This window comes from Notamacropus eugenii, chromosome 4 (genome assembly GCF_028372415.1).
Source record: "Notamacropus eugenii isolate mMacEug1 chromosome 4, mMacEug1.pri_v2, whole genome shotgun sequence".
Lineage (NCBI taxonomy): Eukaryota > Metazoa > Chordata > Mammalia > Diprotodontia > Macropodidae > Notamacropus > Notamacropus eugenii.
The window spans coordinates 279,288,910-279,314,250 of NC_092875.1; the positions used below are offsets into that span (position 1 = coordinate 279,288,910).

At 35.9% G+C, this 25,341-nt stretch overlaps 1 protein-coding gene across 2 annotated transcripts in view; it reads right to left on the bottom strand.

The window, feature by feature from the left end:
- CA8 (carbonic anhydrase 8) overlaps positions 1-25,341 on the bottom strand; it is a 244,345-nt gene that overhangs the window by 134,193 nt on the left and 84,811 nt on the right. For both annotated transcript variants that reach the window (XM_072604656.1, XM_072604655.1), the window contains exons 5-8: positions 23,335-23,397; positions 21,961-22,009; positions 20,506-20,618; positions 2,018-2,187 (exon numbers count right to left, since the gene is read on the bottom strand). In XM_072604656.1, the coding sequence (XP_072460757.1) occupies positions 2,053-2,187; positions 20,506-20,618; positions 21,961-22,009; positions 23,335-23,397 (360 nt within the window). In that variant the 3' untranslated portion in view covers positions 2,018-2,052. The remainder of the gene's footprint in view (positions 1-2,017; positions 2,188-20,505; positions 20,619-21,960; positions 22,010-23,334; positions 23,398-25,341) is intronic.

Genomic DNA, 25,341 nt, shown 5'->3' on the forward strand with positions numbered 1-25,341 from the left:
CAGAGACGAAACCAGATAAGAGGAATGCTATCAAGATTTTTTTTAATATTTGGTAGCTGATTTGATACGTGGTTGAAGCTAAGTGAGGAGTCCAGGATATATGAGGTTATAAGGCTGGGAGACTAGAAGAATGGTGGTACCTCTGAAAGAAATAGGGGAGTTTAGAAGAGTAAAGGGTTTGGAGGAAGGATAATGAGTTTGATTTTATGCATGTTGAGTTTAAAATGGGTCTGGAATATCCAGTTTTAAATGTCCAATGGGAAATTGGTGGTGTGGTACTGAAGCTCCAGAGAGACACTGGGGCTAGATACACAGACCGGGAAGTCATCTGAATAGAAATGATAATTAAACCCATGAAGTTGATGAGGTTGTCAAGACAGAAGACTTAGGAAAGAATCTTGAGAAACACCCAAGACTAGAATGGGTACAGATATGGATAATGAGCTAGTGAAGGAAACTGAAAAAGAGAGGTAAGACAAATAATAATAATAGTCAATATTTTATATTATATATATAATATAATACATAATTATATACATATATATGTTACTATGTATGAGGCACTGTGCTTTTCAATGATTTTCTAATTTGATCTTCACAATAGCCCTGGCATATAGGTGCTATTATTATCCCTATTTTACAGATAAGGAAACTGGAGCAAACAGAGGTTAAGTTACTCCTCTGGGATCACATAGCCAGCAAGTGTGTGAGTTCAAATTTGAACTCAGGTCTTGCTGACTCCAAGCCCAGTATTCTATCCTCTTCACCATCTAAGCAGACCGAGTAGGAGACATATTGTCATGAAAACCATGTCAGGAGAGTTTCCAGAATCAAAAGCAGTTAGTAAATCAAGAAGGATTAGGGCTGAGAAAAGACAATCAGATTTGGAAACTATGTTCACAATTGATCTAATACTAATAGCTAACATTGACAAATTGATTTAAGGCTTGCATAGGTTTTATGCAACTCTCATTCAAAGCCCATAACAATCTTAAGAGGTGGAAGTTATTATTGTTCCCATTTTATGGATGAGAAAATTAAGGCAGATGTTAAGAAACTTGCCCCGCTCACACAAAGTTTTTATACTTCATCACTTTACGCACCATGCCACCTAGTGGCCTCCAGCTTCTATCTTTGGAGAGAACAACTTCTTTGGGGTGATGAGGTCCGAAGGCAGATTGCAGGGTTAAGGAGTGAGGGAAAGGAAAGGAACTGGAATTGGCCAGTGTAGTCAGATCTTTTAAGGAGTATGGCTGAGAAATTAAGGGGAGATGTAGCACAACAGCTTGGGGGGATGGTAGGGTCTAGTGAAGGTTTAAGGATGGCGAGAGAAGGGCACATTGTATGGGAATAGGAAAGGAAGAAGTTAACTGCAATCTATGTAACTCAATCTCTACCATATATAATGAAGTACCCAATGCATACAGGTAACAAATGCTTCTCAATGCGTTGTTGAACATAGCAAGAAATATTTTCCTAACTTATATCTCTATTTTTCCAAATTTTGAGCAGCAGTTAGGGGCACTATATTGACCTCAACACAGGATACTATTTATAGTTGTCCCTAGCCATCAAGACCCCCCTCCATAAGCACAGTGACAATGATTGTCAAAATTCAAAATTTCAGACTGCATTGATTTCCTATTATCCATTAGCAATACTTGCTTTGCTCCCTTTTATCTATGCTTTTTATCTTTTGGGGGCTAAATACTGTAACTTCAGTGTAAATTATGGCAAATTACCATGGAGTCATTTCCCATCATCATTTCCTTACTGCAGCATACTTACACATAACATCACTGGTATCACTATCAAGATAAGAATCATATAGAAATAATTCAAAGAAAGGAAAAAAGAAAGACTACATTTTCCAATGCAGAAAATAACAGAATTAATGAGGCTCTCAAATGTCACAAGTTTTGTCAAAATGAAATTTTTTTATTTACTGCTAAATTATGTTGATCCTCATGAGTAACTTGTATTATTACAGGCTTCATTTTCTTGACGGATCACATACCTGGATGAAGATTAAGTCATTGTTGATCTCTTTGGCTATTGAAATGCAGCTCGGATTACTCTGTCACTAAGCGGCTGAGTGGGTCTGAAGTTGTCTCCTAAAATTCCATCACAGCCCTCTAAGAGTTCTGCACCTTTAACATGGGTCCTCAGTCTTCGAAATTCCTCTATCTAAAAATAAAACCAGACAAAATCAATTAATATTTCATATAAAATTAAATAAATCCAGGGCATATAAAATCTTTAAAAGATAGGTTATTTTCAACAGTCAATAACAGAAAAAAATCTGTTTGTCCTTATTGGTTCCAAATAGGTCAATTCCTTCCCATCTAAGGATGCTTAAAAGGGGAACAAAGCATACGCCTATCAACAGACAAAGACAATGGGAGCACAAATAGCAAAGGTCTCAGTCTGCTCATCAGCCTTTAAACATTCCTAGCTTCTTTTACTGCTAAAGTTGTACATGGGAAATTCTCTGTGTCTCACTTAATAACAACTTAATGACACCCATTAAGAAGGTAAGATTTTTTTTCTATTTGTACAACTTATTAGATAAGTTTAATGACTGTTGTAAACAGGGTAAGATTTTCTGCATTTCCTAATTAAAAGATACAATGAAACTTTAAATTTTACATCTATATGTCTTAAACTAACGAAATAAACTTTCACTAATGGAGAAATGGTGTTAAAGTATTTACTTTAGTATTTTATACCTAAACTATTTTTTGCATAAGCATAAAACTTTTCTTTATCAAAAGATATCTAAGACTTTTCATATTTCTTCTATAGTCCTCAGAGGTCATATATGAAAAAATATTCTTAATATCTCAAGTCCAACTTTGTGATCTAAATCTATTTTAAAACCAATTAATTTTGTCTAGTAAGTTAGTTATACTTCTAAAGTCAAATTATTCCTTTTAAAGAGAAAATCTGAAAATCAACTATTTTGTTTTCACACTGTCAAAAATATATAATTTATTTTTCCCCATTGAACTTTGCAATTTTGTGGGCACAGTCTTAAAGTGAAAATATAGGAGGAAACGACTAGCCTACTTCTCCTGAATATTCCTAGATACTTAACTGGCATCATGAGAATCTGATGGCTTGATCCAAGGATGGCGCAAAGGTAATCTGACCAAAGTAACTAAGTAACAAAGTAACTTTGTGTCATCACAAAGTAACTAATGTAGTGGTAGACATTGCAAGCATCAACAAAATTATTTACATAGGTGAGATGTAGGTAAACACATAAGGAGAAAAAGCTAGAGGGACACAGACACAGAGAGACAGAGAGAGAGAGAAAGAGAGAGAGAGATTCTAAATAAATAAAAACTAACAGAAGACCTATGCCAGAATCATTTAAAGGTTATCACTCAACTAATTAATTGGCACTGGTTAAAACAAAACTTAAAAAGTCTACACTAAATTAGAAGAAAGGACAAAGATGAGAAAACACTATGCAATTACAATTATAAAAATTAAAATTATCTTTTGAAGAAGTTTTTTTACTTAAAAATTAGAAATAGATAAAGCTAAAGATATTGAATTTGATTATCCTAATTTCTTAAAAATGCTAATGAATATAAAAGTTATCATAATGAAGAGCCTAGAAAGCGCCTGGGCTCCCGAATGTTTCATCACCTTCCCAGACAGAGAGATATACAGATCTATCCCACAGGATTGTTATGGTGATTAAATAAGATAAAATATGTACAGTGCTTTGCAAACCTTAAAACACATTTTTTAACATAATACGATGAAAGTGAATTTCAAAACAGAGTTTCAACCTTATCCTCAACATTTGCTAGTTACATGATCATGAGCAATTTAATTAATCTGTGTGAGTCTTAGTCTCTTCTCTATAAAATGAGAATAACAAATTATGTGCTCCTTTTGTCATAGTGTTGTGAGAACAAAGCTTTTAAACTTTAATGTGATACATTAATGTGAAGTTCTTATTATTGCCAAGATAGACAAACACAAACTTCAGTTTAGATGCAAAATGTTACAGAGGAAATTTGCAAATGATTACAGAAATCTCACCCAACAACCCCACACACAGGGAAGAAGAAATGGGAGGAAAATAAGGTCTGCAGAAAGCTAGTCAGTGATAAGATAAAACTAAGTCACACTCTCCCCAGAATTTTTATAGATGAAACGAAGAATTCAATTGATGTGAAATCAAACAGATTTGTCATTATTTTTATGTCAATCTAGTCTCACCATCTGTGATGGTAGAACCACCACATTTGGAATCCACCACCTCAGTTTCCTAGAGAAAAGCCTCTCTTCCTCAGAAGCAATGAAAGGACATGACCAGAGAAGAAATCATGCTCAATGGGGAGGACAGAAGAACTGGCTGGGAAGAAGTGGGGGAATAAGAAGGAATGACTTAGCTCTCTAATCTCAAAGTTTACATTTTACTGGAGAGAGAATATAGTAGGACTCAGTATAATTGAAGAGCATGAGTGAAAGGAGCAAGGACAAGAAGAAAGTATCCTAGGAATATTTGAGAAAGGAAATACACCAACTGCTCTCTCTACTGAGGAATCAGAGAAGGTATTGGCCACATTTGAGCAAAGCCTTGAAGGAATATAAAAGCAGGGGTATGCTAGTAAATGTTTAACTGGATCTCCATGGGGGAAAATCTAAACACACTTTCAAGTTTAATCTCCATTATTAATATCTTCTCCATCACTTTTTTAAGTCTAGAAATTCAACAAAACAATAAACCAAGTCCTGATTTGCAAATTTGCTGATTTTCAAGGTATAATGCTCAAACAGAACATTTAACAATCCTCTCTGGCGAGTTAACATGAGCTGGATCCAGCTTATTCCCCAAAAAATCTGAAAGACAGAGATGAGAATGAACCATATTCTAGTCATGAGTTGCAGGTTGAACAAATATAGCAAGAGAAGGAATGCCAAGTTTGGGGAAACATAGTAGTTTGGCTTTCCTGGAACAAAGACATGAAATGAGGATTGAAAGGTAAATAGGGACCAGACCATGAGCAGCTTTAAATGCTAGGCTAAGGAGTACACATTTTATCCTAGAGTAGACTGGGATCATTAAATATTTTTGAACAGAAGAATGACTTGGTCCAACTCCTACTTTAGGGAGATGATCTTGGCATCTGTGTGGATATTAAAGAGATCTTGAGATTTGAAGCAGGAAAACTAATCAGGAGGTTATCACAGGAGTCCAGGTGAGTAATGATGAGGACTTCAACTAGGGTAATAGAAATAATAAATCATAATATTTATATAGTGTGCCTTAAGGTTTGCAAAAGATTTTATGAATATTATCTCAGCCTCACAACTCTGGAAGGTAAATGCTATTATTATTCCTGTTTTACAGATAATGAAATTGAGGCTTAGAGAAATTAAATGACTTCTCCAGGGTCCCACAGTTGATAAGTATCAAAGGCAAGATCTGAACTCAGGTCTTCCTGACTCCGCTCCCAATACTCTACTCATTGCATCATGTGAGTGAGGTAATTGAGATTAATTTAAAAGAGACTGTCATGGTCAAATCCACCAGACTTCACAATTAATTAAATTTTGGGGCAAAGGAAAGGGAAGTGTTAAAAATTGACTCCAAATTTACTACCCTGAATGATTAGGAAGATGATGCTTCTCTCAATACAAGTAAAGAAATTTAGAAGCAAGGAAAATTTGGTAAGAAATATGGTGAGTTATCTTTCAGGCATGACTTCAAGTAACTTTGGGACATCCAGGAAAATATGTCCAGCAGGTAACTAGAGTTGTGAACTGGAGTTCAAGAGCATGATCAAGGATGAGTAAATAGCTCATTGAGGGGACAACTATAAAGACAAAAGAACACAGGACAAAGCCTTGAGGGACATCCTATAACAACAAAGACCCCAACATCTACAGGAAGGCTTACTATACAGGTTCTTAGATTTACTTTTCTAAAAGGAAAGCAACTTTTGAGGGGTCAACAATCAAGCACATATATCATTCATTAATCCAGGCGAAAAAGTCAGCACCCTGAACTTCAGAGAAAATACAGAGAAACAGAAATCAACGGACAGGGCTTCCAACTGTCTGACCATAAGCAATACATACATCACAGATCAACAGACAGATCCAACTGTCTGACCATACATATATTCATAGTTACCAGAGAGAGAAGCACCAACATCTGGGTTTTCAAACCCAGGGGGGCTCTCTAGTAGCTACCCAGAGTCTCATCTGGCCAAACAAACACTTCCAATCAGTAAGCTCCAAAGTAAAACCTCACCTCAGAGTATTTATAAACTTTGCAGAGCCAGAGAGCATCACCATCCTTGAGAACCAGTGCCTCATTAGAAATTAACAAAAGGTGTGGGCTTCCCCCAATCAAGCATCCCTTAATGGGCAGGCCCATCAATGGGTGAGGAAGATCTTTAACTCTCATGATTACCATTACACACCCATACATAAGACACAGAAGATGCATAATGGCCCAGCAAAGGAGACTGATAAGTACTATTCAGACAGGTCAGAGGAAAACCAGAGTTTTCAGCTATTACATGGAAATAACTATAAATACTGTCAAAAAACATGAAATGTAGAGCAGTAGGAGCTTGGTTTTTTTCAAGAGATATTCCAATCAGAGTGCCTGTTTTAAGGTTTGCTTTGAAGCTTCTTTTAAAAACAGATTAATTTTATATTTTCTTAATCTAAATTCAAGATAAATCTTCAGGCTTCAGGATGCAATCTCAGATAGTTTTCATGAAACAAGTCTTTTCTACCAGAGAGTAACTAAATCGACAGCCCAACAGTCCCAAGTCACTGTAGTATGGGAGGAACTGTTTCACAAGAAACCCTGCTCTCTGATCATAGCAACACTTTGAAGGCTTTCAAACATCAACAGAGATTGAGGGGGGGAGCCTCTTTCTGAAATGTCAATTTCTCTGAAATATCCACCCCTCAAAATCCTTTAGCAACTTCAAATGGTTTCAGGTGCATGCTGAGTTATCCTAGTTCTAGTTTCCTGAATGTTACTGTGCTGAAAAAAAGATATAATGATAGCTGATCAGAACAATATGTCAGGATAAAAGTCTTCACCAAAATATAAACGTCAAGATAATGCATGAGACCATCACTGTCACATGCCTCTGTATATATGACTTTTCTACTCTGCCAAAAAAATTAACTAAAATTCAAAAGTAGCATAGCAATTCAACCCTTCTATTAGAAAGGCTCCTGCTCTGACAGATAGTACATAGATTGGTGACAGCTCGCTGCAGCAGAGATGAAAAACTACATGCTAATTGGTCTAAAATATTTGTTTCATGCCTCACTGACCCAAAAAAACAGATAATTCATAAAAGTTCCTTTCTAAAATTGCCTACGGTATATGTATGGAAGAGCTAGTTTGCAAGAAGCTGAGATTTGGTCCTAATTGGCTTCTGGGGTTTTGCTTTTTATTCATACATATGCCAACTAGTAGTTAAAAATGACTTTCACTTGTATTTGGCATGCTAAAAGTTCAAGAAAATAGAAAAAGAGAAATCTATAAAAATGCTTTTGTTTCACCTTTCTTTAAAATGCTGTAACAATGAGAAAAAGTCAAAATGGTCTTTCAGTATGCTCTTCTATTATTCGTTTATATGTACTTTTTAATAAATTAAAGGGTCTAAAGAAAAGTAAAATTCTATAAATTTTCCACATTTATGCATAAGTGATTATTGATTATAGACTTAGAAACACATATGTGTGTGTGTGTAAATTTTCTATCTATCCCCATATATTTCCACTTTCTGATGATTCTCTATTTCATCAGTCTAGTGCAGGCATGGGGAACCTACAACCTCCAGGTCCCATGTGGCCACTCATACATATCAAATACCCCATATCACTTGGTATGGTCTTCAAGAGTTACTCTTGTAGAGAAAAAAATCGTACCCCAACCATACTGGGGTTGAGCCTTTTCAAATGGACATGCCATCTGTCACCTGTACTGGGCATATAACTATCACAGCTATGAAGTGGGAAAGAATTGGCAGCTAAATTTCTAAGGCTACAGAATGCAGCTGCACAATGCAGGATATCTATATCCAGATCCTATGAAGCAATCAAGCCCTATAACCCACTCTGGTGTCAGATATTTGGGATATTATCACTTCTCCCACCCTACCTCAACTCCAACCTAGAAGTCTAAAGAGGAGACAGAGAAGGTGGCATTCAGAGGTGGTGAAACTCAGATTCCTATTTCTAAGATTTTAATAGATACATACACATGAACATGAAAATTTTGGAATATTCTTTTCTCCCCTGCGCTATTCTCTTGCTTCATTAATGGAATGGAATGGAAATTGGGGAGAGGTGAAAGAAGAGGAAGAAATTGAGGAAATGATTGAATGTGAAATGTGAGATAAGCAGAAAAATATATAAGGAAAGGGTAAAAAAAAGGAGGCAAAAAGAAAAAAAGAAGACCAAGGAATAATGATAAACCCTGTCTAAATAATTTATGGATAGAGATCTGATGAAAAATATATTCTGGGCTTGAAATCTCATTTGCCAATCAGGCAACATTCTTGCTGAAAAACAGTTTTTAATCTCAGCTCCCTAATGGTTAGGCCACTGTTTCATCTTAAGGTTATTTAATGGGTATGACCATAAATGACTTGGAAAGAAAGAATTATATTCTCATTCAAATTCTATATAGAACAAGTATTCCTTCCAACCTTTTTTTTCTTTTCTATGACATTTTAACCAGTATTAATATAAAAATTTAACTAAACAGGAACTTCCAGTTCCATATTCTATCAATTCTTGATTCTACAGGAGATGTAAATGCTCTGTAATGTACTTAATTGTCAATAATACAGCACAGTAGAAAATTGCTTCTTAAATCAAGCTGTTTTGCAGTTTCCACAGTGAAGCATTATGATGAATAACTTTTTTTTTTACCTTGGTAATACAGATGCTGACTCTTCCCCTTAATGATATCCTACAGCAGACAATGCAACTGAAGATGCTGACTATTTACCATAATAATACCCTGCAGCAGTAGTTACATAAGTTAACCCTATGATGTATGAAGAAAAATATTTTCTTTTACGCAATTCAAATTTTTAATCTATCAAGTGCATCAGATACCTTGGGGACATTGTCTGCCATTCTTGATTCCTTTTGTTATTTTATATATCAATCAATTCTCCTTCTGCTCATCCTTTCTTTTCCTTCCAAACCAAATAATACTAGTCTTTTCAATTTTTTCTTGTATAGAATCCCATCTCCTGCCTATGTCTGCTCTCATTTTTATTGTCCTCTTTGGACCTTTCTATTTTTGCCCTGCCTCCACCGAAAGTATATGAGAAGCACTGAATGAAGAATTCAAGTCAAGGACGTACTGATTTATATGCTGCTATTATAATATTTTCTAGATTATTCTAAATTCCCTTCTTAATATAGCTGAACATTTTATTTGCCTTAAAAAAAACACGCTGCTGCACTTTGAGCAGATGTTTTCATGAAGCTGTATGTTAATAGCACCTAAATCTTTATCCTGAGAGGTTATAGCTAACTTAGAAATCATCTGTGTGCATGAGTAGTTGAAATTAGTACTTGTAATACACATTCCTTTGGATCTGCCTCCCCTCTATGAAGACAGAGTTTGTCCCTGGCAATAGAAAAGCATTACTTAGTGCTTTAGGGATAGATTTTGCCAATGGCCTCATTTCTCTGAAGTCAGTGAGAGCCAAATCCATAATGACATAAATCTAGCCCTTAGTTATTTTATTATATCACTGAACAGCATGATAGTAAAATACAATATCTCATGTATATATAATACCTTATATATAATTTCACATTAATATTGAAAATGTCATAATACCAAAGAGTCCTTTAATGAGATTCTAAATGGGATGGGGAATTTTCTCTTCGATAACTCAGCAAATTAAATCATAGTGGCTTTGCATGAATTGAAGTCCATTGTGGCTACAGAGCCAAGACATTAGGCTTCTTCATAAAGAGATTTCTTTGCCTATAGAACAATGCCAAGCAAGTGAGAGCTAGGTTTCTATTCCTATCCAAAATACATTAGCACACATATATTAGATTGTGTCTACTCATAAAGGTAGATTATGTCTACAGTGACCGTAGAGAGAAAAAGGAAAATTAGAACATGACATGGATGATATTATTGAATCAGGATTTTATTTTGGCATGGTATGGTTTAATTCATATATTAAACTGATAAACAAGTTATTGCATCTCATATGATCAAAAAGAAGAAGATGGTCACACCAGTTTTCTGAATCTTATGGTACCCTAATACTACCACTTGATATGTCCACAAAAGCATAAAAACAATAACTCACATTTCCACAAAGTTTTAAAGTTCACAAAGCACTTTTCTCTCAATAACCCTGCGAGGTAAACAGAATGTGTATTATCATTTAATTTTTGCAAAGGCTTTATATTCCAGTCTTTATATTCCCAACACCTAACATAAAGTGAGTGCTTAAATTAATGTTTGTTAAATGAATAGATGTTGGGATTGGAAGCTCAATTCCGTGTGGACATTCTCGGGCGGGTAAAGGTGGGAGCTTCTAAATCTTAGAGCTCTCACTAGACCCTCCCAGGAAACGGCAGGGAATAGAGGTGAACCGAGCTATCTCGAGTAATTCCACCTCTTCCCGTGAGAAACGTGATGGGAGAGAGATCTCCCCGCCCTCGAGATGGTCCCGGATCTGGGCACACTATTGTTATCTAACAGCACGGTATTGAGATGCAAACTGTGTGGCTGAAGGTTAAGTAGGATTGAGGAAGCCTGAAAGCTCTCTTAGCACGTGAGGAGCCAAGAGGACAGTAGGCTCTGTTTCTCTTCTCTTCTCTCTCCCCTCCCCCTCTCTCCCCGCTTGTACCTCTATTTCCAAGCCCTTAAGATCCTAGCCTCCTTAGGAAATCTCCCCTCTTCCTCCTAAGGAAGACCCCCTTGCACTTGTAACTAGACCCTGTAATAAAGCTCAACCCTTGTTCGACTCTGTAACGTCCTTTCTCTCATATGTGCATCCAGCGTGGCCAGCCGAAGACCTCGGGAGGTGAGGTGAGAAAGACTCAGGTAGCCCACACAGGCCTCTAGGCCTGGCAAATAGATAAATTAAAAAACAGATCATCTGCCTCAAAATATGGTACTTTTTTTTTACCATATCATTCAGCTGTTTGAAACCTGTACAAGTTACACCCAAAGAAAGACTCTGATTGATTATAAACACCAATCTCAGCTCCAAAGATCATGATCAGTGGGGCGGGAGAGGGGGCTCAGTGGGTATAGAATGCAATATGCATTGGCAGATATGATCATTGTGGGTTGGTTTTGTTCTATTATCTTTTTTGTTACCAGAAACCATCAGTAAAAGGTGTCAGTATGTCAGGAAATGATTATGATGTAAAAACTAAAAGCAATAATAAAATTTTCTCTGAAAGAGAAAATTTTATTGATTTCAAAATGCTTTCCAATTCATGATTGCATGCAATCTTCACAATAAACCTTTCAAGTAGGTAAGCACTATGATCCCTCTTTTACAGATGAGGATACTTGGGCATGGGAGAGTGAAGTAACAGAACCCGGGTTTTTGGACTCCAAGATAACAATGCAATTGGGAAATGCTTAACAAAAATAAATAAAAATACAATACAACATAGATAGTGTCAATATATGGTGTTTTAAATCAGTATGTGGCCCCCAGAGATCCTTATGCATGGTTTTGTGGACCTCAGTTTCTATGAATTTGACACCACTGTTCTAGGCAACCATCTTGTTACTGTTTAGTCATGACCTCACTTGGGGTCTTCTCAGAAGAGACACTGGAATGGTTTGCCATTTCCTTCTCCAGTTCATTTTATAGATGAGAAAACTGAGGCAAACAGAGTTAAGTAACTTGCCCAGGGTCACACAGCTAATAAGTGTCGCAGGCCAGATTTGAACTCAAGAAGATGAGTCTTCCTGGCTCTAGGCCTAGCACTCTATCCACTCTACTATCTAGGTGCCCTAGGCAAACCTCTATAGCAGGCCTGGACAACCTGCCACACACAGCCCAAAGGTTGTACAGGCCTGCTCTAAACTAAATTATGGGAAAAGTGCTGACCTGCATTAGTAGTGGGACTTCTGTCAACCAAGAGTTCTCTGTACAAATGAAATCACTGGTATAATCCCTCTGCTAGGTACAACTGGTAACACAATGGGTTACAGCACTGAATTTGGAGAATCCAATCCCATCATTAGTAGCTGAGCTATCGAAGGCTAATCATTCAATCTCTCTCAGCCTCCATTTCCTCATTTGTCAAATGGGAAAAATAGCAGCACCTACCTCACAGGGTTGTCATGGGGATCAAAGGGGATGTGCTTTGAAAACATTAGCTTTTCTACTACGTAAAGGAAAAATCTTTAAGGTTAGACTAAATTCATAGTTCTAAAAAGGAAGTATAATATTGAGACCGGGACAGACAAGGAGTAAACCGATGAGATAAACAGTAGAAGCAAAGGCATAAAGTTAAAAATTAACACTTGGTTGCACTTTCCACCCAATGTTTGTTGATGCAGACATCCCAGGTAGCAATCTGTCTGCACCACAAAATATGATCAATCATCTGGGAAGAGCAAGGTGGAAGCTACCTGCTGTACCATTTCTTTTCCCTAACATTGGTATCACGAAAAACCAATGGCAATTTTCTTCCATACTGACCATCATCCATCCCATCAGCCATTAGTCAGCTGCTTTGCCTTCCTATGTACTGTACTAGTATCACTCACACTCACCCCACACATCCCATCTATTACAAAGTCTTGCTGTTTCTACCTTCACAATGTGTCTCATATATGTCCTCTTCTCTCCACTCAATCAACCACCATCATGGTGCAGGCCCTCATGACTTCATGCCTGGGCTATTGCCTTTTGGTTGGTCTCTCTAACACAAGTATATATCTTCCATTCAACTGTCAAAGTCACCTTCCTAAAGCACAGGTCCAACCATGTCAGGCCCCTCTCCCCCACTCAATGAACTCCATATCTCCCTATTACCTGCACGATCAAATCTCAAGTCCTCTGGCTTTTAAACCCCTTCACAATCTGTCTCATTCATGCCTTTCCAGTCTTCCTACACTTTATGTACCTTCACAGTCTTTCTACATTTTATCTGCCTTCATGTAATCTATGATCACACAACAATGGCCTCTTTGATGTTTCCTTGAACATAGTACTCTGTCACCTGGCTCCATGCCTTTTCTCTAGCTATGCCCCATACATAGAATAAAAGCTCTCCCACTTCACTTCTGCCTCCTGGCTTCCATCATGACACAAGTCAAAATCCACCTTCTTTGTGAGATCTTTTCTGGCATACACACACACACACACACACACACACACACACACACACATGCACATATACACACACACACACATACACAACACTTTAAAGATTTCCTTTCAATTGTACTGTATATATCTTCTATATGCATCCCCATCCCTATAAGAATATAAGCTCCTTGAGGACAGGGACTAAGTTTTTACCTTTCTTTGCATCTTCAATGTTTAGCATAGCTCCTAGTACATTGTCTCTGTTCATCCATTCAATCATGTCCAACTCTTTCTGACCCTATGGACCATAGTATGCCTGGCCCTTCTATCCTCTACCCTCTCTCAAAGTCTTTCCAAGTTCATATTCGTTGCTTCCATGACACTATCTATCCATCTCATCCACTGCTCTCCCCTTCTACTTTTGCTTTTAATCTTTCCCAACATCAGGAAGGTTTTCAATGAGTCCTGTCTTCTCATAGAAAGTTCTTAATAAATGTTTATTGATGGTGGTGGTGGTGGGAGTGGTGATCATGATCATGAATTGACTCTGATGGTAGATGGTATTTGTCCTTCTTGACTAATTTTTTTCCTTTCCATCCACCTTTATGTATCCACTTATCAAACTATATGACCTTCTATGTCCTATTTGAAAAGGATAACAAGCAGAGTCCTTTAGTCCATGGCAGATTTCATATGTCATATTCAATATTGCAAGGACGCAGACTTTGGATAGGAAATAAGCCAATGTACAACCAGGGAAAGCCAGGCCCATCATTCAATCATGAAAAGGAAGACCTAGCTGTCAAACATAGAGAGAGAGAAACCTTGTGTCAGTAAATCATTAGCCACCACCCTGAATGAGGTTGGTGGTATGAAATTAGCTTTATATAAATTAGCCTTATATAAAAAGCAGTGTTAGAATCTGATCATTTTATTTTTGCCTCTTATAATTGTAAAGTGAAATTCCATGAAGTTTTACAAAAACAGTATTCATGGACAATGATATGGACTTGAGAAATCTCTCCCTTAGGTGTGTGGGATGCCACTCTTTTGTTTTGTGTTTGTGTGGACACTTTGGAATCTATCCATTTTGAACTGGCTACAGGAATATGTGACCTGTCTTTTTGTCCCTAAGAAACCAGGAACCCTTGCTTCAATGTCCTGTTAGTTTGTATCTATCCAAGTGTAGCAGGAATTATCTAAGGAACTGAATGAACTGCTTTAATGGCTGACATTGGCAACTACTGAACATAAATTGTCCCCAGATTAAGCTAATTTTTTTCTGAGAGTATCTAAAACTATCTCCCCTTCCTTTCTCCATTCACAAGAGCACATTGCCTAATCTCAAGGAATAATACAAAGGGAATAAAGTACTACTCTTACAGAAAAGTTCTGTATCTATTCTTTAGAAGAGTGCGGCTCCCTCAGGGACCCTTTTGTCTGCCTATACATAATACACAGAAAAGTATTTCCACCTTGATAGTGAAATTAACCATCCTAAGCAGCCCATGATAAGGGTGTTGCTATAGAACGGTGCCTGAAACAGCTGTTTCTAACTAGTTTTCTGCTTCCCACGTTAAGGGTAAGAAGAAATTAATACATTAATCAGGAAATTAAATTCCACAGACTTTTTAAAGTGTGTATAAGGCATTGTGCTAAAATCCGGTTATAAAGACACATAAAGGAGATAGTCTATGACCTCAAAGAGGTTACACCTCAGTATGGACCACTATGATAATAGCTCATATATGTTATCTCACTTGATTCTCACAATAATCCTGTGAGGTAGGTCCTACTATTATTCCCATTTTATAGATGAGGAAATTGAGGCTATACCAATGTGATAGAGAATATGTTACATATGCTATGTTATTTGATCCTCACAACAACCTTATGAAGTAGATATTATTATTCCCATTTGATGAGGAAATTGAGAGGTGTCAAGTGACTTTCTCAGGGTCACACATATAGTAAGTGTCTCGTTGATTCTAAGAGAAATTGTTCCAGTGGAGTTATGAGTCACCACTGAAAATATAGAGAGAGGCAAAGGTAAATAAGTTAGCAGTGCTCTAAAGTCATGCTTCATAGTAAGACTAAGAGAGAGTAGATGGATTATTATAGCATTATTTGTTATTAGAGAAGGTGTCCTGCACTAAATCCTACCTTATTGACTAATTAGAGAATGGAGGAAATCACTTGGACTTAAAAAAAAACATGCAAGTAACATAAAAGTTCTGTAAAACCCTCTCCAGCTGGAAAGGCAAGTAAAGACCACACAAAGACTGCCTGTCATCTAAGAACTAACCTAAACTCAGATAGGATCAGCAATAAAAAGTTATAAATAGTAGATAGTTAATATTTTGGCCATGGTAATTTGTGAAAATTATCTACTAAGGAGCATCTATGTTTAAGAATTATGTCTGTCGCATTAAAATGTAACTTTCTTGAAGGTAGGAACTGCTTTCAGCTTTTGTACTTCTGTTTTGTTTTGCATCCCCATTGCTAGCAGAGGGATGGCACGTAGCAATAAATAAATGCTTGATTTATTGTTTGGTTGACTAATCAGGTTTAGAATTTTCCTCAATGGAGAAAGAACCTATCCCGATAAAGTTATGGGTCTATCTTAGATGAGAAATTATTTGGTACGCTACAAACAAATAATAATATAACCAACCCAACTCCAACTAATGTCTATAAGAATAAAGACGCTCAGTTATAAATGCTAGCTTCACAATAACCATAATATGCAGTAGAATTTACTGGGTCCAATTAACTGTCCATGTAAATACTCATAGATCTGTCAAGATGCTATTTGGTCAAAATTTGAGATTTCACTGGTATGAGAAATTGCAGCATGAAAACTCCTTTAGGACATTTCAGATAGGGAAGTCATCTGCAACTTATGGTCCCTAGTATGTTCATAACTAGGCTTAAAAAAGTGAGACAGCACGAGTCTGTGATTTGCCCATGGATAGTGTCAGATATACCTAGGGATACACCCAGGGATATACCCAGGATAGTTTCAGAAGCAACAACTTGAACCTAGGATTTTCTGACTCTAGACTTCTACCCCTGGGACCCCAGCATCTGAAAGATGAATTTTTGCCTTATCTTGCCCAGAACCAATCCACAAAGTCACTTCCCAACTATCTCCAAATTATATGACCCTCTTCCCACTTCCCTACTTTCTAACTCTAGCTTCCCTTTATGCATTGTCTTCCTCTATTAGAAGGTAAGCTCCTGAAGGACAGAAATTATTCCTTGCTTGTATCTATAAAGCTTAATAAATATTTTTTCATTCATTCATAGACTGACTGTAGAATATTATACCAGACTGCTCTTCATCCTAAGTCTCAGGATGCCATTAAATGAGAAGATGATGTTGAGATAATAAGTATCATGAAAACTTATAAAAAGTTGTAATGTCACAGCAAAAAGAAAAAAATTAAGACATAATTTAGATGAAGGAAGGAAAGGGAGGAAGGAAGGGAGGGAGGGAGGAAAGAAGGAAGGGAAGAAGGAAGGAAGGAAAGAAGGAAGGAAGGAAGGAAAGAAGGAAGGAAGGAAGGAAGGAAAGAAGGAAGGAAGGAAGGAAGGAAGGAAGGAAGGAAGGAAGGAAGGAAGGAAGGAAGGAAGGAAGGACCCTTAGAATTATGCAAACCAATATCAAGCCACATATTTTTATATAATACCAAAGATCATTTGTAACTATTACTGCAGTAAATATCACAGTGATTCAACCTTCATTATAACTAAGTAATAATTCTACAAAAGTTATCTACATATCCCTAATGCTCCAAATTAAGTAGGGGCTTGCAAAAATGCATCAAACCTGCCAAGATGTTATATTGTGGATATATTTTCCTTTGGATGTGCCAATCTTTTCATCCACATATACATTTACCCAAAAGGTAAACATGGGTCTCCAACCATACTCCCCAGATAGGTTAATTTTAAAATTTCATGGCATCTTAAATTTGTGCACAAGTACCATCTAGTGTCAAAGCTAGGCCACTGCAGGCTTATGAGCCTTTTCCAAATTGAGGATTGATGTATTTTGTGAATAATTGTTGCTTTTCTTAGTTACTTGTAAAGTTGTGCATGTACCATAATTCAGAGAATTAAATGGCTATTTTAGACAGTTTTATAAGATATTCTGAATCTTATAAGCACTTAATAAAATGACGTTTCATGGAAATAAGAGGCATAAAGAGAAATGTATCAAAAGGTATAAGGAAAAGTCACCCTGTGAATTTTAAAGTAATAGCAGTAATACATTCCTCAGATAAGTCCTTTGGAAAACAGAGAAGTCTATTCCGCACTGCTCTGCCACTGATTTAAAACATTAAGAGCACAGATAAATCCAGGCTTTAGCTAAAGATTTGAGAAATTTCTGATTCTATGGATGAAATTCATTATGACTTCATTGAATTAAAAAAAAAGTTAAGAAAGATGAATACAGTAAAACAAAAATTAAATATGAGTTGAGAGTAGCAGTGATGAACATGACAAGAAAAAATAGAATAGCTTAGGCAAATCATTAGTGAAAAGTTTATACCTTATGTTAATTATAGTTGTAATGGAAGATGTTTGTATATAACATTTTAAGGAGATTACCTTAACTTCAATCTTCTCTCTGGTTAATATTGTACACACAAATGGCTGGTGACATCATAAGAAATTTCAGTAGCAATATGGACATGACAGAATGATAAATATCAGGAAATGTCCTTATATAACGGTATTACATTTATCTGCATGAATATTTAATTCATTATTCTCCATTCCCCTAGACTGTAAGACCCTTGAGGGATGGTGTGACCCTTGTCATTGTATTTTCAGTACCTAAGAATGGCTTGCACATAATAAACACTTAAGAAATATTTGCTGTGATGAATTAAATTGAATATGAAGGAATTGATACTACTATATTAGTAAATCTGAATGTTATGATCTTTTTCCATTGAAGACAAGACAAAAGACGATGCATTTAAATTCTATTAAACCCCAAGTTAGAAATTCTGACTATATATAATACCACAGTAGTAATCAAGAAAATAAAAAAAATTATCTACAAATAAATATATGATAGATTCTAGTATTTGTAGATAATGTCTTAATAAAAATAATTACAAATGGATTATAAAATTTTATAAATAATAATCATATAAATATATTTTCTAAAAGAAAATTTTGCTGAATTTAGGGAATTAGGTGACACAGTGGATAGAGCCCTGGGTCTGGAGTCAGAAAAATGAGTTTTCCTGAGTTCATATCTGACCTAAGACACTTACCTAGCTCTGTGACCCTGGGCAAATCACTTAAGCCTCTCTCTACCTGAGTTTCCTCATTTGTAAAATGAGCTGGAGATCAAAAATGGAACAAATGAACAGCAACAATAAAATGGGTATTCCTACAAATGCACAGTTAGCTATCTTTCTGTGACACTGAAATGCTGAAATATTGGAAGCAGGAAGACAGACAAGATAATCTGTCCCTCAAGGTGCCTTGACTATATTCCCATTGTCAAAAAAAAATAGGCAAAAGTTATTCTAACCCTATTAATTACAAAAGATTCATGCTTCTAGTTCCTTATTTTGTCTTCTACATGGCAAATTTTAAAAAATCATTTAAAGAACAATTAGATTAATTCAGCACACTTACACTGACATGTGGAAAAAGTGATTTTCTTTACAATGTGATGTATTACTGCCATATATGCAGATGTGTATGATTCATTATCAAAGATAAACAGCTTTATGAAAAACTATAGCCAGCTTTTGATAACAGTGAAGCAAAAATTGAAAGCAATTTCTAAAACAGCAAATAGCCCCCAGGAAGTCTATAAACTGTTTCAAAAACAACCTCCTGGAAATTCCAAGGAAAATACAGTGTAAAAACCTAAAAAACATAATGTGAACAAATGGAAACATGGTGGCTGGCAACGCATGGTTGTCTAGCAAAGGAAAGACAGCTATTAGAGATGGAAGCATAGAAAGGGAAGGAAAGAAATCTTTTTAGAAATGGAAAGATTAGTCAAATGAAGAGAAAAGAGAAATTATTGGACTATAGCAGGTCAAGTACATACTAGAAATTGGATGATCCAGAAAAGGAATCTGAGAAACTCAAAGGCAATAATAACTTTTTAAAACCTCTTGAATATAGATTTCTATAGTCTCCAAGGAATTTAAAATTGTGGGTCACTCAAAGTACAATTGATAGGCACACAATGAGTATAAATAGGCTGCAATCTGCTTAACCAACCAAGTTAACTGTGTGTGTATGTGTGAGTGTGTATATGTCTGTGTGTATGTAAAAGAAATGGTGTAATAGATGTGGTTAGAATGCTACATGAGGAGACAAGAGGGTAAACTTATCATGTAGTATGTACATAGGTTGATGCAGATACCCTACATACTGCACATTTATTCATACAATATTAAAAGAACTAAAGGAACAATCAAAGACACTGGGTAGACCATGTATTGAGGAGTGATTGAGGTTCATTAATAAAATTTACCCAAGATGAGTAGGTATAGAGGGGTTGGGATCTTTAGCATTGATCACAGATAGAATGAAGTCTTGAGGTTATTAGACAGTGTCTCAAGAAATCCCTGAACTGGCAGGGCAATTTCCTCAACAGATAGATACCTTGAGGTTAAGGTACTCTGGTGCTCTTTACCCCCTAAAACTGTACTTTACATTATAAGAGGTATCAAATGCAAAGCTTGTGATGTAAGCTGCATGAAGCCCACAACATTCTTGAGTATGGCCCCATACCAGATTAAAATATAGTTCTTATCTGATTTTTAAGGGGGCAGCTAGGTGGCACAGTAGCCAGAGTGCAGGGGCTAGAGTTGGGAAAACTCATCTTCCTGAGATCAACTCTGGCCCTACACATTCACTAGTGTGTGACCCTGGGCAAGTCAGTTTGCCTCAGTTTCCTCATCTGTAAAAGGAGCTGAAGAAGGAAATGATAAACCACTCCAGTATCTTTGCCAATAAAACCCCAAATGGGGTCACAATGATTCAGACATGACTGAAAATGTTTGAACAACAAAAATCTGATTTTGATGTAAAGGTAAAACTGATATATCCTTTTTTCTATAGCAAAGAGATAACTAACCTTTAACCCACAATTATATTTTTTGAGCAGTTGAAGTACAAACATTACCTGTATCTGGGATATAGTTAAAGGGTATCGGAATAAGATCCAAGTAACGCCTTCACTGCAAGGTGGGATAGTAAGGGATCCTTCATACACCCAATAATCACGAAGAAGAGGATCTGGGGTTTTTTAGGAGAAATAAAGAAAGAAATCACAATAATGTATTAAACAAGAAAAATTATAGGTGCCATTTACATAGTGCATTTAAGGCTTGCAAAGTGCTTTATAAATATCATCTCATTTAATCATCACAAGAGTCTTACATGGTAGCTGTCTTTATAATTCCCACTTTATAGATGAGAAAACTGAGGCTGAGAGGTTAAGTGACTTGCCCAGGTATACACAGGTGGTGTCTGAGGCAAAATTTGAATCTGGGTCTTCCTGCCTCCAAAACCACCATTCCACCCACTCTGCCACCAAGTTAGAGAGACTCATCCAAGTTTTTAGAAAACAACTACTTTTAAAACATACTTGAGACTTCTCAAGCTATTTCTTTTAAGTTACTAGTGACACCAATAGAACTCATACATGATATTTATTTCATTCTTCTAAAATTTCATAGAGAAAAAATTTGCCAAAAATCCAAGATAAACATGATATGCCATTTCTTTTAAATCAATCCATTTATTAATATGGATAGCTAAGAAAGACATAATCCATCTCCCTACGGGGAAAGAAAGAACAATGGAAAAATGCTAAGCACCATTGCAACACACAGAAGATATAGGGAAGTTGATTAAACAGATAGATGCAAGGAATCAAATTTCTCTTACCTCTGGATAGTCTCCTGGAATATCGAGAAGACTATAGGTGTTTAAACAGTTAAGATTTTTTTCTAATTTCCTTTCCTTCATATTCCAGAGGCAGCTAAATAAATGGATTAATTCACTTAGTGCCTTTCTGTTGCATATAACAATACTGCTGATAGAGATTTCATCCCCCTTTCAGTGAATTGTTTGTATAAGGTGCTTAACATCTCTCTATGATGTCTAATCACTACCTGGGATGGAATAGTCTCTAGTGACTGACAGTAGGACATCACAGAAGAGAATCCCCAATTTTATGTCCAGGGTTAAGTGATGTATAAGTGGTATTTTTGAAGTTAGCCAGAGCATCCTTCAATGGGTCAAATATCCTAGCTACCTCACCCAGTCTTATGATGATAAAATAAGTACTGTGTAACTAAGAAATATTTCATAATGGTTACTGTTGCCATGATTCTTTTTGCACTATTCACGGAGCTCACAAATTCCCTATCCTATTGGCAAAGGGTTACTCCATGTCTCTAACTACTGGAATTTGGTATAAAACTTTTGTACCAATAGATGCTATTCAATGAGAACTTATAACAAAAGTTATTTTTGAAAATATAAAGGTATAAATTCAAGAGAAAGCATAATGTTTACTTATACTTTGAGTTACAATTCATTTTCCAAACTTCAGTGTATTAAGACCACTTACCAGGTAACAAAGTATTTGGATTAAAGCAGGGTATAATTTTAGTCTTCCCCTGGAGGAAAAAAATAGCACTCATTTACCTCATGTTATTTTCAAATGTGAAACATGAAAACATACAAAATAAAATGGTTGAAGACTCTTCAAATGACATTCAATGAGTCTACAATATTTGTAGCTTTCTAATATTTAGTGAGCTGTTTTCTGGCCAGAAATAAATTTGAAGTTTTGATCAAATTAAATCTACTATAAATCTATGTTAATTTCTAATTTTCTTAATCAATTTTTCTTCTTAATTACCACAGGCAAACTTTCTCCAGGGATAAAAATGTATGGGTTCCAGTGCCCTTCTCTTGATGCCAGATTTGAATTTAAGGAAAAGATCTATACCATCATTCAAAGTTTCACCTTTCAGATTCTCAAATGATCTACTCTTGTGTTTATAATTGAAATAAAAATTAATCCTGTATGTACTCCCAAACCGAACTTTAAAATTCTTTACTCAGTGCAAAAGAGTTCACTTTAATGTACCAAACCGGGTTTGTCTTCCTCCTGTGGGTTACACTGAGATATCATCTACACCTCTAAGAAATTAAACTCAAGTCTAAGAAATAGACTCGGATCATTACTTTTCAATAACTAATACCATAATAGCTGAAGCATAAACATGAGTATCTTTTGCACTCCCAGTTATTCAATCAAATATAAAGTAGAATGAGAGATGTCTCTTCCCAACCCTAGGTGCATGCATTCAGATTGAAGTGGCCATAGGAATTTAGTCTTGCCTAGGTGTGCCCTTTGAAATCATTCTTAAAAAGACCCCAGGCTAGTCAAAGGAGCCTCTAGAGATGTTCTCTATGGCTGCACTTTAGGATTGCTCTGTCTCTTTGAAAGGTTCTAGACTAGACCAAGACCTCAAACTTAATCTTGAGTGAAATTGAAAAGATCTTAATCTCCAAATTAGTTGTGAAATTAACCTGATATCCCTAAGAACTTTTACACCAAATAGGCATCGCCCCCAACCTCATATCTATGGAAGCAATACAAGATTGAACTTAATTCTCCAGGCCCATTTTAGCTCAAATATAAATTCCAAAATAGATTTAGTATAGGCCCATAAGGTAATATGACCTGCTCAAAATTTGATTCCATGATACATTTAAGACCATTTTCCTATAACATTCACCTGAATAGCATCTTTCAGGTCATATTCTTCTTTCTTAGTATAATCACAGTAATTTTGTACTGCCTCATTGTACTTTTAAAGCAAATGCATTTTTTTACCCTCATCTTACAATTTCTGTAGATTTATATATCTCTCATACAACAAGTTTTGTTTTGTTTTGTCTTCCCCCCCCCCTTTTTAAAATAACACCTTACCTTGTACTGAATATCCTGGAGAACATCAGTCACTGCCTTTAAGCCAATGTGCTCTTTTCCTATCTGAAAGATAATGAATAAACAATCCAAAAATGAAGATTTATGTTTAGCACAATGTTATTGTACAAAATATTATAAGTTAATGACCTGATGTAAGTGGCATACCTTTGTTTGAAATAATTCAATTACTTCAACATTGGTAATGATGCAATAATGAGTGCCATTCAACAAGATTAAGTGGATAAAGTCTAAAAATTGCCTAAAAAACTGGAATCAGGAAGATTCATCTTCTTGAGTTCAACTCTAGCCTCAGACACTTGACCCTTGGGAAGTCACTTAACCCTGTTTGCCTCAGTTTCCTCATCTTTAAAATGAGCTAGAGAAGGAAATGGCAAACCACTATAGTATGTTTGACAAGAAAATCCCAAATGGGATTATGGAGAGTCATACGTAACTAAAAAATGACTGAATAACAACAATACTACTTACATAAAATCAAAATTGTAGCTAAAATTGGCACAACAAAATAATTAGATATTAAATGGGCAACAATTCATTCTAACTTTATCTTATTGTACAGCAGGGAAACAATGTCCTATATGACATATCAAGTCATAAAATGAAAATATCAAAGACACATCACATTTTGTTTGTAGAATATTCAAAAAAAACCAATGTAACAAAAGCAGAGCTAAACCTTTCCATTTTTATTTCTATCCCATCCCCAGGTTCACAGAACAGCAAAATAGAGGATTTTTTTTCCCATCTCCATGATTATCATGGAAGAACAGCCACAGCAAACCCGATACATGGGGCAGCTAGTCATCACAATAGATAGAGCACCAGGGCTGAAGTCAGGAAGACTCATCTTCCTGAATTCAAATCTGGCCTCAGAGACTTATTGACTGTGTGACCCTAGACAAGTCACTTAACCCTGTCTGCCTCAGTTCCTCATCTGTAAAATGAGTTAGAGAGTGAAATGGCAAACCATTCCAATATCTTTGCCAAGAAAACCTCGAATGGAGTCACAAAAAGTCAGACACGAAACAACTCAACAACAGCCATATATATAATAACTAGAGTAAGGAAATATGACTAAGAGATTAAATAGTTTCACTATAGCATTTTTATCTTCAAACTATATTCATGAGAACATGCTGTTTACATTATATTATTTAAAATAAATTCATTTTAATTAAATAAATAGTATCTACAAGCTGGTTTATTGTTGGGAGATGGGGAGAAGTGAGAAAGATTGCTGTTCTAATTTTTTTGGTTTTCCGTTGTTTTATTTTAAGAGTCTTCATATTTGTCAGCCTGATGAAATGGAAAGACAAATGATTCACAAAGATCTAAGTTGAAGTCTTGCCTCTGTCAAGTACTGGTTCAACGTGAGCCTGGCCAAAGGAAGAATTTCCTAGGTTACTCTCTAAAATGGGAAGATAAAGAATGGCTGCTGATCTGTGTCACTAAAGGAAGTTCTACTACACTAATGACATCACAGATGAGGAAGGAGGTAGGGTCAGTATTTAGTCTACTTGGATATAATTTCTAAGGTTAGAAAAAGCAGTGCAAATTAATTTTCTTTGTTTTTCCTTTTTCTGGTCAGTCACACTTTACCAACATGGTGAAGGCAAAGTAATTAAAGTCCATCTTAAAGGATGCTATGAATGTCAGTTATTATTATTGTTGATAATAATAACAGCTAATTATAGATGACATTTACATAGAGGTTACTGTGTTCCAGGAATTGTGTTTGAGACTTGACACTTATTATCACATTTGCTTTTCACAACATGAGGTCGTGTCTTTATTATTCCTATTTCACAGATAAGGAAATTGAGACATACAAAAATTAAGTGACATTATGACTATCCAAAAAAGCATTGTAGTTATTAGTTCCTTCTCCAACACATAATAACTATCTATTAGGAACAAAACTGAATGATTTCATTGGCAATTTCCCTTTTTCTCTGGAGCTTTAACTGTAAAATATTAGTAAGACAG